Raw genomic sequence first — 14,204 nt, forward strand, 5'->3', positions numbered from 1 at the left:
AAGAGATAGAAGTTATAAAAAAAGAACCAAATGGAAATTCTGGAGTTTAAAAGTACAATAACTGAAATGAAAAACTCACTAGAGAAGCTCAGCAGTAGTTTTGAAGTGGCAGAAGGAATGATTAATGAAGATAAGTGGTAGAGATTATGCAATCTGTTTTTCTGAACAGAGAGAAAAAGAGGTGAAAAAAAATAAACAGAGCCTCACAGAAATGTGGGACATTATTAAGCATACCAACCAACATATGCATAATGGGAGTACTGGAAGAAGAGGAGGGAGAGAAAGGAACAGAAAAAATATTTTAAGAAAAAAATGGCTGAAAACTTCCCAAGTTTATTGAAAAAGACTAACCTACACATCCAGGAAACTCAGTGAATTTCAATTAGGATAAATCAAAGAGATCCACAAGCAGACACTGCACAGTAAAAATGCTCAAGTCAACGTCAAGAAGAAAATCTTGAAAAGAGCTTGGGAAAAAATCACTCATCACTTAATAAGGGAATCCCAATAAGATTAACAGCTGATTTCTCAGCAGAAACAATGGAGGCCAGAGGGTAGTGGGATAATAGCATATTCAAAGTGCTCCCCCTGAACCACTGTTAATCAAAAATCCTATATCCAGCAAAGTTATATTTCAAAAACAAATACTCAGATTCCCTCTGAGTTCCAGGTTGATGGAGGTGACTTCATGGTCGACATGTCTATTTGGATGTCCCAGGGGAATTCAAACCCACCATTTCCCAAGCTGTCCTCATCATCTTCCCCACCCCCATAATAAGTGTGTTCCTTCCTCCATGCTCTCCAGCTCAGTGCATGGGCCACCCTCCACCCAGGTGCTCATTCCAGACTCCTTCTCCCAAAGCCCCAGGCCCCAAACACACAACCCCATATCCCTCTGTTGCCTTGCTTCACCCCATTTCTTTCAACAGCCTCTCAACTGCTCTGCTTGCATCCACGCTTGCCCCCCCTTCTGACCCATGGCCCCCACAGGAGCAAGAAATATTTTTCTCAAATGCTCTGGAAGCTGCTCTGTGAGTAGGGAAGAGGTTTAGTTGATGCGGACAGGGAAGTATCGGTGCAGCTATCCACCAGCCAGTACACTGCCTCTCCCACCCCACATGGGACCCTTCAGGGCCTGGGGTGCAGTGAGAGGTCTGTGTCTCAAGGACTGAACTGTGGAGTCACACACAGTTGGGAGGTTAGTGGGGAATAAGGTGTAAAAACATTTGGGCTGAACCTTGAAAATACTATGCTGGTGGGGGAAAGGATAAACTGGGAGATTGGGATTGACATATACATGCTACTATACATAAAATAGATAACTAATAAGGACCTACTGTATAGCACAGGGAACTCTACTCAATACTCTGTAATGACATATATGGGAATAGAATCTAAAAAAGAGTGGATATATGTCTAACTAATGTTCTTTTCTGTACAGCAGAAACTAACACAACATTGTAAGTCAACTATACTCTAATAAAAATTTTTTTAAAAACCTAAAAAAAGAAAAGATTATGCTGTGAAGTAAGCCAGACACAAAAAGACAAATACTGTATGATTCAATTTATATGGGGTACTTAGAGGTAGTCAGATTTATAGAGACAGAAAGTAGAATTAACAGGGGCTGGCGGGAGACGAGGGAGGAAGAATTAGTGTCTGATGAGTACAGAGGTTTTTCTTGGAGAATATGAAAAAGTTGAGGTGGGGGGTGGTGTTGCTTGCACAACAGTATGAATGTACTTAATGCCATTGAATGGTACACTGAAAAAGGGTTAAAATGGTAAGATTTATGTTATGTATATTTTACCATAGCAATAAAACAATTGCTACTGACAAAAAAAAAAAAAAAAAAGAATATTTGGGATTGATAGAGTGAGCGAGGAGAAGGCTGGAGGGAGGCGTATGGCAGCCTATCTGGGCTCTGACAGGACTGAGGAGGAGCCCGGTCCAGTGACCTTAGAAGGAAACCATGCCAAGCTTCCAACTGGTTGTCCCTCCTTGGAAACACATCAGCCAGAGGCCTGCACATGTTCCCCTCATGTGTAACTCTTCCCCCTCCCTCTGCCCTCACAGTGGTAGCTGGCCAGTGTGGGGAATGAAGAGGAGGCAGCTTTGCTCTGGAGTTCTCCGAACTGGGAGTCAGTAAGAAGGCGATTTGAGCTGGGAGGGACGGTTGCTCCAGGGCCCGCCCTACCACAGCCTTGGGCCCTCCACCATAAATATCTTCAACAGGTCTGCGTGGGTGCTAGGCGACTCCACCCTGGCTGGAGCCAGCCTCTAGAGTTCAGGTCTAACCTAGGTTGCAGCTGGGGGTCTGCATGCTGGATTGTCGCCTGAACGACCTGGCTTATCGTTGTGGCACCTTCACCCTGGGCAAACGAGATAGTCAGCCTTGGATCCGTAAACCTTCCCCCATTCCATTCACTGCTGGCTGAATCCTGTGACTTGGGACAATTCTGGGTCAGACCCAGGGAGTAACTCAGGGAAATTACATTTTTAAGGGCTTGGAAGGAAAGAAAAAGGGGCCGAGGGGAAGGTCAGGGATGATTCTAGGCCCTTGAGGAGCCATGCTAGTTTTCTGAGAAAATGTGTTTCTTCGGAGAAACGAATATCCCAGAGAGGAGCCCAGAACTGACTCTACCATTATTCCAGATACAGGAACTTCCTAATTCCCACAAGCCTGACACCAACAGGAGTACCCTTTTTGCCACCTTAAAGCATGGCTGCCGCTGGAAGAGCAGAGCTACCTGAAGATTATTCCAGGCCAGAGATGCCCTCACTTCCCAGTGATGTGCTCACCTGTAGCTAGTGAGGCCAGAGCAGGGTCAGAGCCCGTGTCCCTTGACTTCCAGCCCATTGTCTGTCTATATACCCTTATTACTCTTAGCTCTTCCATTTATATCTAGTGGCTTGAGGATTTGTCCTGGGCTAGCACTGCCCTCTTGTCAGGTATCTCCACAATTTTTTTTTTTTTCCTGCAGCCGATGCTCCAGTAAAACAAGTATAAAATGAATGACAAGAAGTTCTCCTTCATGATGGGCATCTTCTGTATCCTCAACACCATCCAGTTCCTCATCTTTGAAGCGAACGAGGTTGCATACATCGGCTACGAGGACAACTTCAGCATCTACAAGGAGACAAAGTCTGAGCTAGTCTCTTGGGTCACGACCTACAAGAAGAACATCAACATCTGCCTATCCACCATCACCCTCATGGTCAGCTCCTTGTTCCTCTATTGCATCCACATCAGCAACTACGTGGGGCTGCTGTGCTACACCATGTGGATCATCACCTATGAGCTCCTCAGCTTCTCCGTGGTCCTGCTCACCAACGGGACCATCAAAGAGCAGTTCAAGGAGCTGAAGTACTTGCACTTGATTTTCCAGGTCTCTCGAATGATCCTGCACTTTTTCTGTCTGCCCTTCGTCACCAAGTATGCGTACTCCCTTTACAAGGACCTCAAGACTTTAAGCAAGATAGGCCGCTGCAAACGCTCCTCTGTCAGTACAGTTGACTCGTGGCCACCTGTCGGGCTGGGAACCTTGTACCGCAAGTTAAACTAAACTGTGCCAGGAAGAAGGGAGAGAGAGGGACGGCGCTCCCCAGCGGTGGCTCCCCCTTCCCTGCCTGCCTTCTGCCGATTCTCCTTGCCTTTTCCGGGTTCTCGAGTTTTATGCGCTTAAGAATGACCCTTGGGGGAGGGAGGGTTGCATGGATCAGTTATTACACATGTGTATTTGTGACTTGTTTTGGCATTTAATTATAGACCGCCTTTGTGCTTACTTAACCATCTCATTGGTGTATCCTGTTGTCTCTCATTGTACCCTCCTCTCTGCACATTCTTAGTTTCTAACTTTTCTCTTGTGGATTGCCCCACTGATGCCTGATTCTGCTGAATCCTTTATGAGCAGTGCTATTTGATAGAAATTTCTGTGCTGATGGAACAGTTCTACATCTGCGCTGTCCACTAGCCACATGTGGCTACTGAGCACTTGGGACATGGTTATTACAATCTAGGAATCAAATTTAAAATTTTATTCGGTTTTAATTACTTTCAGTTTCAATAGCCACATGCGGCTGGCTTGTGGCTACCATATCGCAGAGCACAGTAATCTGGAGCCTCATTTTACTCCTGCGTATAACTGTAGACCCCCTTTCCAACTTCATGCGTCACTCTGCTTTCCTCATTATGTTCAGAAAGCAATTCCTCATGTTGGTTCATAACATGGCAAGAAGAATCCCCATTTAAGAAAATTCCGGGCTTCCCTGGTGGCACAGTGGTTAAGAATCCGCCTGCCAATGCAGGGGACACAGGTTCTAGCCCTGGTCCGGGAAGATCCCACATGCCGCGGAGCAACTAAGCCCGTGCGCCACAACTACTGAGGCTGCGCTCTAGAGCCCGCGATCCACAACGACTGAGCCTGCACGCCTAGAGCCCGTGCTCCGCAACAGGAGAAGCCACCGCAATGAGAAGCCCGTGCACCACAATGAAGAGCAGCCCCCGCTCGCCGCAACTAGAGAAAGCCCGCGCGCCGCAACTAGAGAAAGCCCACGCCCAGCAACTAAGACCCAGTGCAGCTAAAAATAAATAAATAAAATAAATAAATTTATAAATAAATAATAAATTAAAAAAAAAAAAAGTTCCAAGATTTCTCAACTCAAGCACTATTGGCATTTTGGACTGGATAATTCTGTCTCATAGGGGGGTCCTGTGCACTGCAGGATGTCTAGCAGCATCCCTGGCCTCTACCCACTAGATGACAGTAGCATCCCCCAGCCTTTTTTTTTTTTTTTTAGCATCCCCCAGCCTTGTGACAAACAAAAATATCACCATGCATTGCCAGTTGTTCTCTGGGGGGCAAAATTACCCCCAGTTGAGAACCTCTATTTTAAAGCAACACATCCCCAGCGCTGAGAGCTGGTATGCCACTACTATTAACTAATGGAGAGCACCTTTAATAAGAGCTCTTTACATTTACCACCTTGTATAGTTTTTGTTTTGTTTGTTCGTTTTGTTTTGCTTTTGGCTGTTCACGGGCTTTCTCTAGTTGCAGTGAGCAGGGGCTACTCTTCATTGCGGTGCACGGGCTTCTCATTGCGGTGGCTTCTCTTGCTGCAGAGCAGGGGCTCTAGGCGCGCGGGCTTCAGTAGTTGTGGCACTCAGGCTCAGCAGTTGTGGCTTGTGGGCTCTAGAGCACAGGCTCAGTAGTTGTGGTGCACGGGCTTAGCTGCTCCGTGGCATGTGGGATCTTCCCGGACCAGGGCTCGAACCCATGTCCCCTGTGTTAGCAGGCGGATTCTTAACCACTGCACCACCAGGGAAGTCCCTAGATCATCTAACTTCTTATATGACTGTCCAACTTGGTTCCCTGAAGCACTCTTACTTTTACCAGGATAAGAAGAGGGACCTCTTTTTAGAATAATTCCTTTTCCTTCAAAAAATGTTGGGAGTGAAGTCAGGGACACTGTTTTGACCATGCTCCTCCAAACCATGAGCATAATGACAGCAGCCCAGTTTTACTGAACACAATTTGTGCCAGGTAGTATTCTAACAATTCGCTCAATTCTTCCCACCACCCTGTGAGGGACAGATTTAGATCCAGGCCAGGTCCCAAAATGACCACCAGATGGCAGTCAGCAATAAGCTTTTGCTTAGTGCTGTTTGCCTTCTAAACCAGATCCTCTAGGGGTGGCTGATTTGGGGATTTAGGGAACCTCAAGCTGATGACTCAGGATTAACAGCATGTGTCTCCACCCTAGTCTCATAATGTGTAACTTGGTACCAGAAACAAAAACCAAAACAGGCCAACTTCAGGGTTCTAATCCCCTGTCCCAGCTGCGGTAGCAGTGGGAAGGTCGTGTGTGTGTGTGTGTGTGTGTGTGTGTGTGTGTGTGTAGAAGGGGTGGAGAGAGAAACAGAGTTCCAAGAATCAGCTCAACTAAGAGTTACCTGCTGCCCTCAGATACAAGGCTGTGCGCGCCTCGACACCAAGAGTCCTTGGAAAGTGCTCTGTCCATCTCCACTTCCCAGCCTCCCATTCTCTCTGGAACTCCTTCCACTCCACTGAGACAGCTCTTGTTAAGCTGATCTCCATGCTGCCCAATCCTGAGCTCAGCCTTCGCTTGCCAGACCTCTCCATGGCTTTTGACCAGCTGATCCCTCCCTGTCCTGCAAACAGGTCTCTCTTTTGGCCTATGGGACACCAGGGCCACCACTCTCCATTCACCACCTACATCACTGGCCCTCCTCCATCTCCTTTGCTGGTCCCTCTGCATCTCCCTGACCTCCACACATTGACGAGCTCCCAGGCTCAGTCCTTGGTCCCCTTCTCTTCTCTGTCTGGGTCACTCCCAGCTCTCCTGGCTCAGGCCCGTCATGGGTAACCCCCATATGGACAGCTCCTGTCTGGACCTCTCCCTGAAATGTGTACTTGTTGGTCCAGTCGCCTCCTTGCTGTGGCAGGTGCCTCTACATGGTTCCCAAAGGTCCCTGCCAATTGATATTCACACTCGTCACCTCCCCTTGAGTGCAGGCTGGGCTAGCAACCCTCTTCTAATAAATAAAACACAGCAGAAGTGATAGGATGTCATCTCTAAGATTAGGTTACAAAACCACGATGACCTCAGGGTTGCTCGCTCTCTCCACGGGAGGCCAGCTGCCACACTGGGAGCATCTCGATGGAGAGGCTGGCATGGTTAGGAAGGACGTTGCTAACCAACAGCCCCCAAGGACCTAAGTCCTACCAACAGCCTCCTAAGTGAGCTTGGAAGCAGATCCTCCCCAAGTCGAGTCTTGAGGGGGGCCACAGCCCCAGCTGGACACCTCCACTGCAGGTGAGAGCCCCTGAGTCAGAGGACCTGTGCCAGCTGCGCCGGGGTTTCTGACCCACAGAAACTGTGACATAGATGCATGTTCTCTTAAGCTGCTATGTTTGGGGGTAATTTATTACAAAGCAGTCAATAAGTAATACAAGTGCCCAGTAGCTATCTCAAAACATGTTGCGATCCATACTTGTGGTGGTTTTTCTCCCATAAAGCTGCCCTAACGCCCAGTCTTTCCCTCCTCCACCCTTCCAGTTGCTCAGGTCAAGGACCCAGGAATCATCCTTGGGTTCTCTCTCTCTCTCAGCCTTCACCCAACTCCTCAGAAAACCCTGTCAGCCCCACCTTCAATGCGCATTTAGATCCCACCACTTCTCATCCCCTCCCCTCCCACTGCCCTGGCCCTGGCTGTCACTGTCTTTTGCCCCGGCTGTTGCAGTAGCAGCGTCCTAACTGGTCTCCCTGACACCACCCTGGCTCCCTCTGCAGTCAGTTCTCCACCCAGCAGCTAGAAGGATCCTGTTGAAACCTAAGTCAGATCATGTTCCTCCCTCTACTCTGCTATTCACATCCTGCCAGGGCTTCCCACCACACTCAGAGGAAAAATCGTGAGTCCTCATCATAGAATGTTGGGTGCTAAGTGATCCAGTTCCCTGTCATCCCTCCAATCTCCTTCCTAACCATTCTGCCCTTCCTCCCTCTGCTCCAGCTGCCCTGGCTGCCTTGCAGTTCCTCTTACACACCCAGCACACTCCAGCCTCAGGGCCTTTGCACCTGTCTCTTCAGCCTGGGATGTTCTTACTCCAGGGGTCCACTGGCTTCCTCTTGTTTCTTTCAGGGGTCTGCTCAAAAGCCATCACAGAGGGCTTCCCGACCAACCTATGTGAAGCAGTCCCTCCCACCACCCCTCTCTAACCCACTTACCCTGCTTTACTTTTTCCATAACACATATTATCACCTGACTTACTAATACAGTTATCTCCCCCCAAAATGTAAGCACCATATTATCTTCATTGCTATTTCCCCAGCACCGAGAACAACACCCAACACATAGCAGGTGCTCGATAAATATTTGTGGAATGAATGGGCCTGCACCCTCAGCAGAAGAGAATGTCCTGTTGTTCCTTGTTTTCGAAATGATGCTTACGGTAGCTGGGCTGGTGACGGGCAAATTACTACTGCTCTTTTGGCCTCCTCTTCCTACTCCTTTTTTTCTCTCACTCACTTCTGGAGACTCTGGTGAAGACTGTAGACAGTTACACGTGGGAAAATACCCACAAAGGATACAAGAATATCAGCTTCCTTGTCCCTTTCCTCCTTTCCTAATCCTTTTCCCTGCACCAGCTGCTGACACTAGAAACACCACCTCATCTCCCAGCGCCACCTTACCAAGCCTAAAACAAGACTTTCAAACAATGCAGGAGTCCCTGGGAAGGGCAATATTCTGAGAGCTGTCACCCACCCCTGTGAAGATCTCTGGCCTTCCGCCCTCCGTTTCTTCACTAGGTTTGCTGAGTATCTACTGTGTAGCAGGCCCTGAGCTAGGAATGGGGGGATACCCTGAAAAGTAAGAAACAGCCCACATTTCAAGGGGCTCCCAACCTAGTGAGGGGTGGGGGTCATTCAGGGCCATTTGGACCCAGTATGATAGGTATTGAGGGAAGCACTGGGGGCCACAGAAGGAAGGAGGTTGGAGAGTCAGGGAAGTCTTCCTGGAGGAGGAGACCTTTAAGTTGAGTCCTAGAAGAAAGTTTGATTTAGCCCTGAGAAGGGAGGGGAGGAAATGGAAAGGTGGGAGCCTGAGAAGGTGCAGAAAACCCTGGGACAGTAGAGCTGTGCACTCGTATTCATCATTTCCACCTCAGGGTGAAGGAAGGGTCTCTGCACAGGGGAACGGTGGTGTCAAGAGGAAGCAAGCAGGCTCGAACTTCCCCAGAGAAAAGAGCGTCTCCCCTTTTCCCACGGCCTCTGCTGGCTGCTCCCGGAAGGCGCTTGCTCTTAAGCATATAACCACTGAATAGTTCCGAGCGTCTTTCCCACCTCACTGCTGTCACCTGTAAGTCCAATGTCCCACGAAGTACAGACTTCGTTCCGTGTTGACATCTCCCCACTGGTTTCAAGGTGTGTAAACATTTCTGTAGGTCTTACTTCTTTTTTCCTCCGGGCCTTGGGTCTCTATTCCCCCTGCTTTCTTTCCCCCGGAAGTCCCCACATCGATTGCTACTATTCTCAGCCTTTGAAGCCCTCGTTTTTCCTTTCTTCGGTCTCTTCTATCATCAGTCTCTACGCACAGACTGATGCTATACTTTTCTTTTTCCAATCAACTTGCCCACCCAGCAAGTGGTTAATGAGGGCCCCTGAGAGCCGGCCCCTAGGTAAGGCTGCTGTGGTGATGAAGGTTGAGCTCCTGACTTTTCAAGACAGCCTTTCACAGGGCGAGCTGCCTGGTGAAACCCTCCTAAGCTTCCTTCCTCTTCCCTCGGCCCCTCACCAGTTGTTAGTAAAATAGATTTTTACCATTTTCAATGCTTAAATTTTTTAAAAAATGCAATAAATTATGATTTTCTTCCGTGGGAAACAGGTCTTACAAATATCTTTTGACTGTATTAATTTTGTTTCATAAACAAGGGCTTCGCTTTAGGTTTGTGTGTTCGTGCATGTGATTCTGTGTGTCTGTGTATCTGTGTTTGTGAATGTACGTATTTGTGTATGTTGTGTGTTTGCACGTTTGTGTATATGTAAAAGGCTGAGTTAAACAATTATTTGGTGATTGTCAGAAATAACTTACATATTAAAGATATAAAAAGATCAAAAACTTATTAAGGCTTTATATTTTTCTAAAATTTTCTTTTGCCTGCTACGAAGGCTACCTTTTCCCTTCAGAAATCTATCCAATGAGAGGCAACACTGGAATGCACTTTTTTTTTTGCCCGCACCGCACAGCTTGCGGGATCTTAGTTCCCTGACCAGGGATTGAACCTGGGCCCCAGCAGTGAAAGCACCGAGTCTTAACCACTGGACCGCCAGGAAATTTCCAGAATGCATCTTTTTTAAAAGGGGATGTTTGGTTTTTCTCTTGCCCCATAGCACAACACTGACAAGATGTATTTTATGAATGATGTGGAGAATGGAACTTACGGCCATCTTGCTTCTCAGAGTTTTAGGGAGACAAAAGGATCCCATTCAAAGGAACTGCGAAAAAGTAGTTGTAAAAAGTGTCCAAGAAAAAAAAAAAAGTGTCCAAGAAACGAGAGATCCTATCAAGTCTGCTAGTAGACACTTGGCAGCTTGTTTTGAAGGATTCTCAGCTCCTGGCATCTTCCTCTGCCCAGGCTGAGCCTTCTGTTGGCTACCTTGAACTCAACCTGACCCCATCTGCCTCTCACTCTGATCTGAGGATCTCTTGCATTTTCTGGCCTGATTGAGATGATTTTATTTAGCATTTAATCACTTTTCTGCAATAGCCACCTCCTTCCCCACTTTCTTACATCCTGAAACACACCCTTGCTTCCTTAACATGTGCATTCACGCCTTCTTTCTCATTTATCCATTCATCAAAATGCAGGGCTTGTCAACTATTTGCTGGGCATTATGCTAAGAAGTGAAGCAAAAATAAAAAAACAAGATGCAGTCTTGGCTCTGAACCAAGAAGAGTGCCTGTGAGGGAGTAATTACAATATTATATGATAAATCAGGTAACAGAGGTTAAGTCCAAAGTGCTATGTTCTCTCTATTTTTCAGTGGTTTGTTCAACAAATGTTTATTGAGTGCATGCTATATATCAGGTATGTTAGATGTTGGCCACAGGGATAAAGAAAATAAAGTTCCTACTCTCATGAAACTTGCATTCTAAGGAGGGAAGACAAGTGATAAACAAGTGAACAGATAAGTATATATAATAATTTCAGTTAGTAATAGGTACTAGGAATAAAATAAAGCAAGGTGATATAATAGAGTTTTATCCCAGATAGTGAGACTTAGCCTAGTAATTCCATCCTCTTGCGAGTCACTGTTTTAGAAACAGGCCCAAGCCAGTGGAGAGGGGCATCTAGGAGGTCTTTGTATGAGGAATGTCTCTCTAGGGAGGTGAGGCCATCTAGGAGGTCTTTGAATGAGGAATGACTCTGGGGAAGTGATGCTTAACAGGACTCGGAAGATCTGTGGGAAAGACATTCCAAGCAGAGGGAACAGCAAATGCAAAGATCCAAGCATGGGAGAAAAGTTTGGTGTGTGCTGACAACAGCCAGAAAGCCAGTGACTGGAGCACAGTGAATGAGGGCATGGGGGATATATTAATCAACTGGTCCAGCATCCCTCTCAATCCCTCTAGAGTACCTTCCTTCGTCTCAGAAGGGAAAGCTAAAACCAAATGCTCTAGCCTCCCTTGCAGCTGTGGTCCTACAGGCTGGACATGGATTGTGAACTTGAGAAGGGAGAAGTGAGGCAGAGGCCACCTTCCTGCCACCTTTGACTGCTTCTGACAAACAAGGTCGTAGAGTCAACCTTTTTCTCTGCAGCAATGTTCCAGTGCTCGGTCACTAGCTTGTGGGCAGCTAGCCTCCTGATCCTGGGTTGCTATTGTGGTGGTGTTTTCTGGAAATCAACAGTCCAAAGGTGGCCTCCTGATTCCCACCTTCCCAAGGGGGGCGGTGGCAGCAGCTCTCTTGGCAGGCAGGTTCAGCAGTGTTATTTCAGGAGTCATCCCAGAGGCCTAGCACAAAGCCTCTTGTACCCTTCCAAAGATTTAGAAGGAACCAATTCCTTATTCAATCCCTTTTTGCCTCAAATACCTGGAAAGGTCTCTGGTTTCCTGCAGCTATAAGGGGTTCTGAGTTATATGCGGGTTTGTGAAACCCGGCTCTCCACTTTGGCATACCCCACATTTAAACAGAGAAGTACCCATCTAACCCTACTTGCTGTTTTCCAGGGCAAAGCCAACTTCATATTCATAACAAAACATTTTTTCCTCACTCAGGGTAGTTCGAACTTGGTCAAACAATTGTTGACAATCTTAATAAACAAGTCCACAAGTTTCCTTTTGTCTGCCATGCTTGATAAATTGCTCAAAGAATTTGAATAGATGTGTCAGGCTTGGTTTCCTTTGGCTGTGTCTCCCTGAGTAAGTTACACTTGGTTAGATGTTCACTGACCTGCCCTTTATTACTAGGCTAGCCAGATATGGAAATGATACTGGTATGGATATCCAGGTGACTTGCCAATTAAAGTCAGCATATTTATGGAGTGCTACTTTGAGCAAGTCTTGTACAAAAAGCACCAAGGGAAATGTAAAGCTTCTCTTCAGGTGCTGACAATCTAGTAGAGATAAATAGATAGATAGACCAAACTAACTTATGCTGATAGAGTGTTTACTAGGTCCTGATTCAAATGAATGAACTCATTTAATTCTCACAACAATGCTATGAAGTAAATTGTATTGTTTTCCCCATTTTACAGATGAGGAAACTGAGGCCCAGGAAGGTTATGTTATTTTTCTAGAGTCACACATAAAGTGGCACTGCTGGGACTTTAACCAGGCAGCCTGGCTCCAGATGCCTGCAGTTAATCATAACCACTGTGTGAGGCTCAAGGAAAGCATTAGGGGAGCAAAGCAGAGGTAGAACTAATTCAGCCTAAGGGAATCAGAGCAGCCTTCCCCCTCCACCACTGAAAGAAATCTCCCATTTTTTGGTCAATTCAGCAAACGTGCATTGGACCTGGACTTTGTGCTGGATCTTGAGAAAGGTGCTGGTGGTATAAAGATGAATGAGACCTGCTTTCCTGCCCTTGAGGGGCTCACAAGGTAGGAGGAGAAGCTGACAGCTGAGAACATTAGTTGTGAGAGACCTAGCCAAGATGGCAGAGTAGAAGACCCTGAGCTCACCTCCTCCCACAGGCACATCAAAATTACAACTAGGGGCTTCCCTGGTGGCGCAGTGGTTGAGAGTCCGCCTGCCAATGCGGGGGACACGGGTTCGAGCCCTGGTCTGGGAGGATCCCACATGCCGCGGAGCAGCTGGGCCCGTGAGCCACAATTGCTGAGCCTGCGCGTCTGGAGCCTGTGCTCCGCAACGAGAGAGGCCGCGATAGTGAGAGGCCCGCGCACCGTGATGAGGAGTGGCCCCCACTTGCCACGGCTAGAGAAAGCCCTCGCACAGAAATGAAGACCCAACACAGCCATAAATTAAAAAAAAATAAAAAATAAAAAAAATAAAAAAAATAAAAAAAAAAAATTACAACTATATACAAAGCAATTATCTATGAGAATAACCTGAAGACTAACAGAAAAGATCTTCTACAGCTAAAGATATAAAGAAGAAACCACCATGAGATGGGTAGAAGAGGAAGAGATACTGTATAGCCAAGACCCACACCATGGGTAGGTGACCCACAAACGGGAGGACAAGCACAACAGCACTGGTTCTCCCTCAGGAGTGAAGGGTTCAAGCCTCACATCAGGTTCCCCACTTTGGGGTTCCTGCACTGGGAAGATGAGCCTCCAGAACATCTGACTTTAAAGGTTAGCAGGGCTTACTTTCAGGAGAGCTGGAGGGATGTAGGAAACAGAGACTCTGATCTTTTTTTTTTTTTTTTATTGGCAGCACAGCTTATGGGATCTTAGTTCCCTGACCAGGGATCGAACCCTGGCCCCCAACAGTGGAAGCATGGAGTCCCAACCACTGGACCACCAGGGAATTCCCCAGAGACTGTGCTCTTCAAGGGCACATGCGAAATCTCACACACTCTGAGTTCCAGTGCACAGGCAGTAATATGAAAGGAGCTTGGGTCAGACCCACCTGCTGACCTTGAGAGCCTCTCAGAGAGGCAGCAGGCAACTGGGACTCCCCCTGGGGACATAGACCTGGCAGAAGTCATTTTAGGGAGATTGTTCTACCACAAGGACACTGGTGCTTGGCAAGCACCATCTTGGAGTCCTCTCTCTAGTCTATTAGCACTGGGGATGGGGGGAGGGAAGCACCAGCCCTGAGACCCGCCCCCAGGCCATGCAGCCAGCTGCCCTGGGACCCACCCCCCCTCAACCAGGAGGCCAGCAGTCACAGCATGAGGCAGGGCCTGGCAGCCAACAAGGCCAGGGGCCAGCCCCACCTACCAGCATGCCCACAGTGCTCAGCCCCACCACAACAGAAGGACCCATGCAACCCACATAAGGGGCACCCCCAGAGCATATAGCTTTGGTGACCAGAGGGGAGTGTGCTGCTGGGGCCCGTAGGACATCTCTAACATAAGGCAACTTCTTCAAGATTAGGAAATGTAACTGACCTAACACATAGAAATAAACACAGATTTTTTTAAAAAAGAAAGAAAAATAAAATAAATAAATACAGAGAATTAGGCAAAATGAGGAGACAGAGGAATATGTT

General features: G+C 47.3%; 1 protein-coding gene across 1 annotated transcript; it reads left to right on the forward strand.

Annotated features, from left to right (window-relative positions):
- Nucleotides 1-3,011: 3,011 nt before the first annotated feature.
- On the forward strand, nt 3,012-3,566 carry LOC118904233 (transmembrane protein 217-like). The gene has a single exon (XM_036870151.1). It carries the CDS (start codon nt 3,012-3,014, stop codon nt 3,564-3,566), a length of 555 nt encoding a protein of 184 aa, XP_036726046.1.
- Nucleotides 3,567-14,204: the final 10,638 nt, after the last annotated feature.

The sequence above is a fragment of the Balaenoptera musculus genome, chromosome 11 (assembly GCF_009873245.2).
Source record: "Balaenoptera musculus isolate JJ_BM4_2016_0621 chromosome 11, mBalMus1.pri.v3, whole genome shotgun sequence".
NCBI classification, from domain to species: Eukaryota; Metazoa; Chordata; class Mammalia; order Artiodactyla; family Balaenopteridae; genus Balaenoptera; species Balaenoptera musculus.

Coding starts and splice junctions, on each gene's coding strand:
- LOC118904233 (XM_036870151.1), top strand. CDS start 3,012: ATGAATGACAAGAAGTTCTCCTTCATGATGGGCATCTTCTGTATCCTC.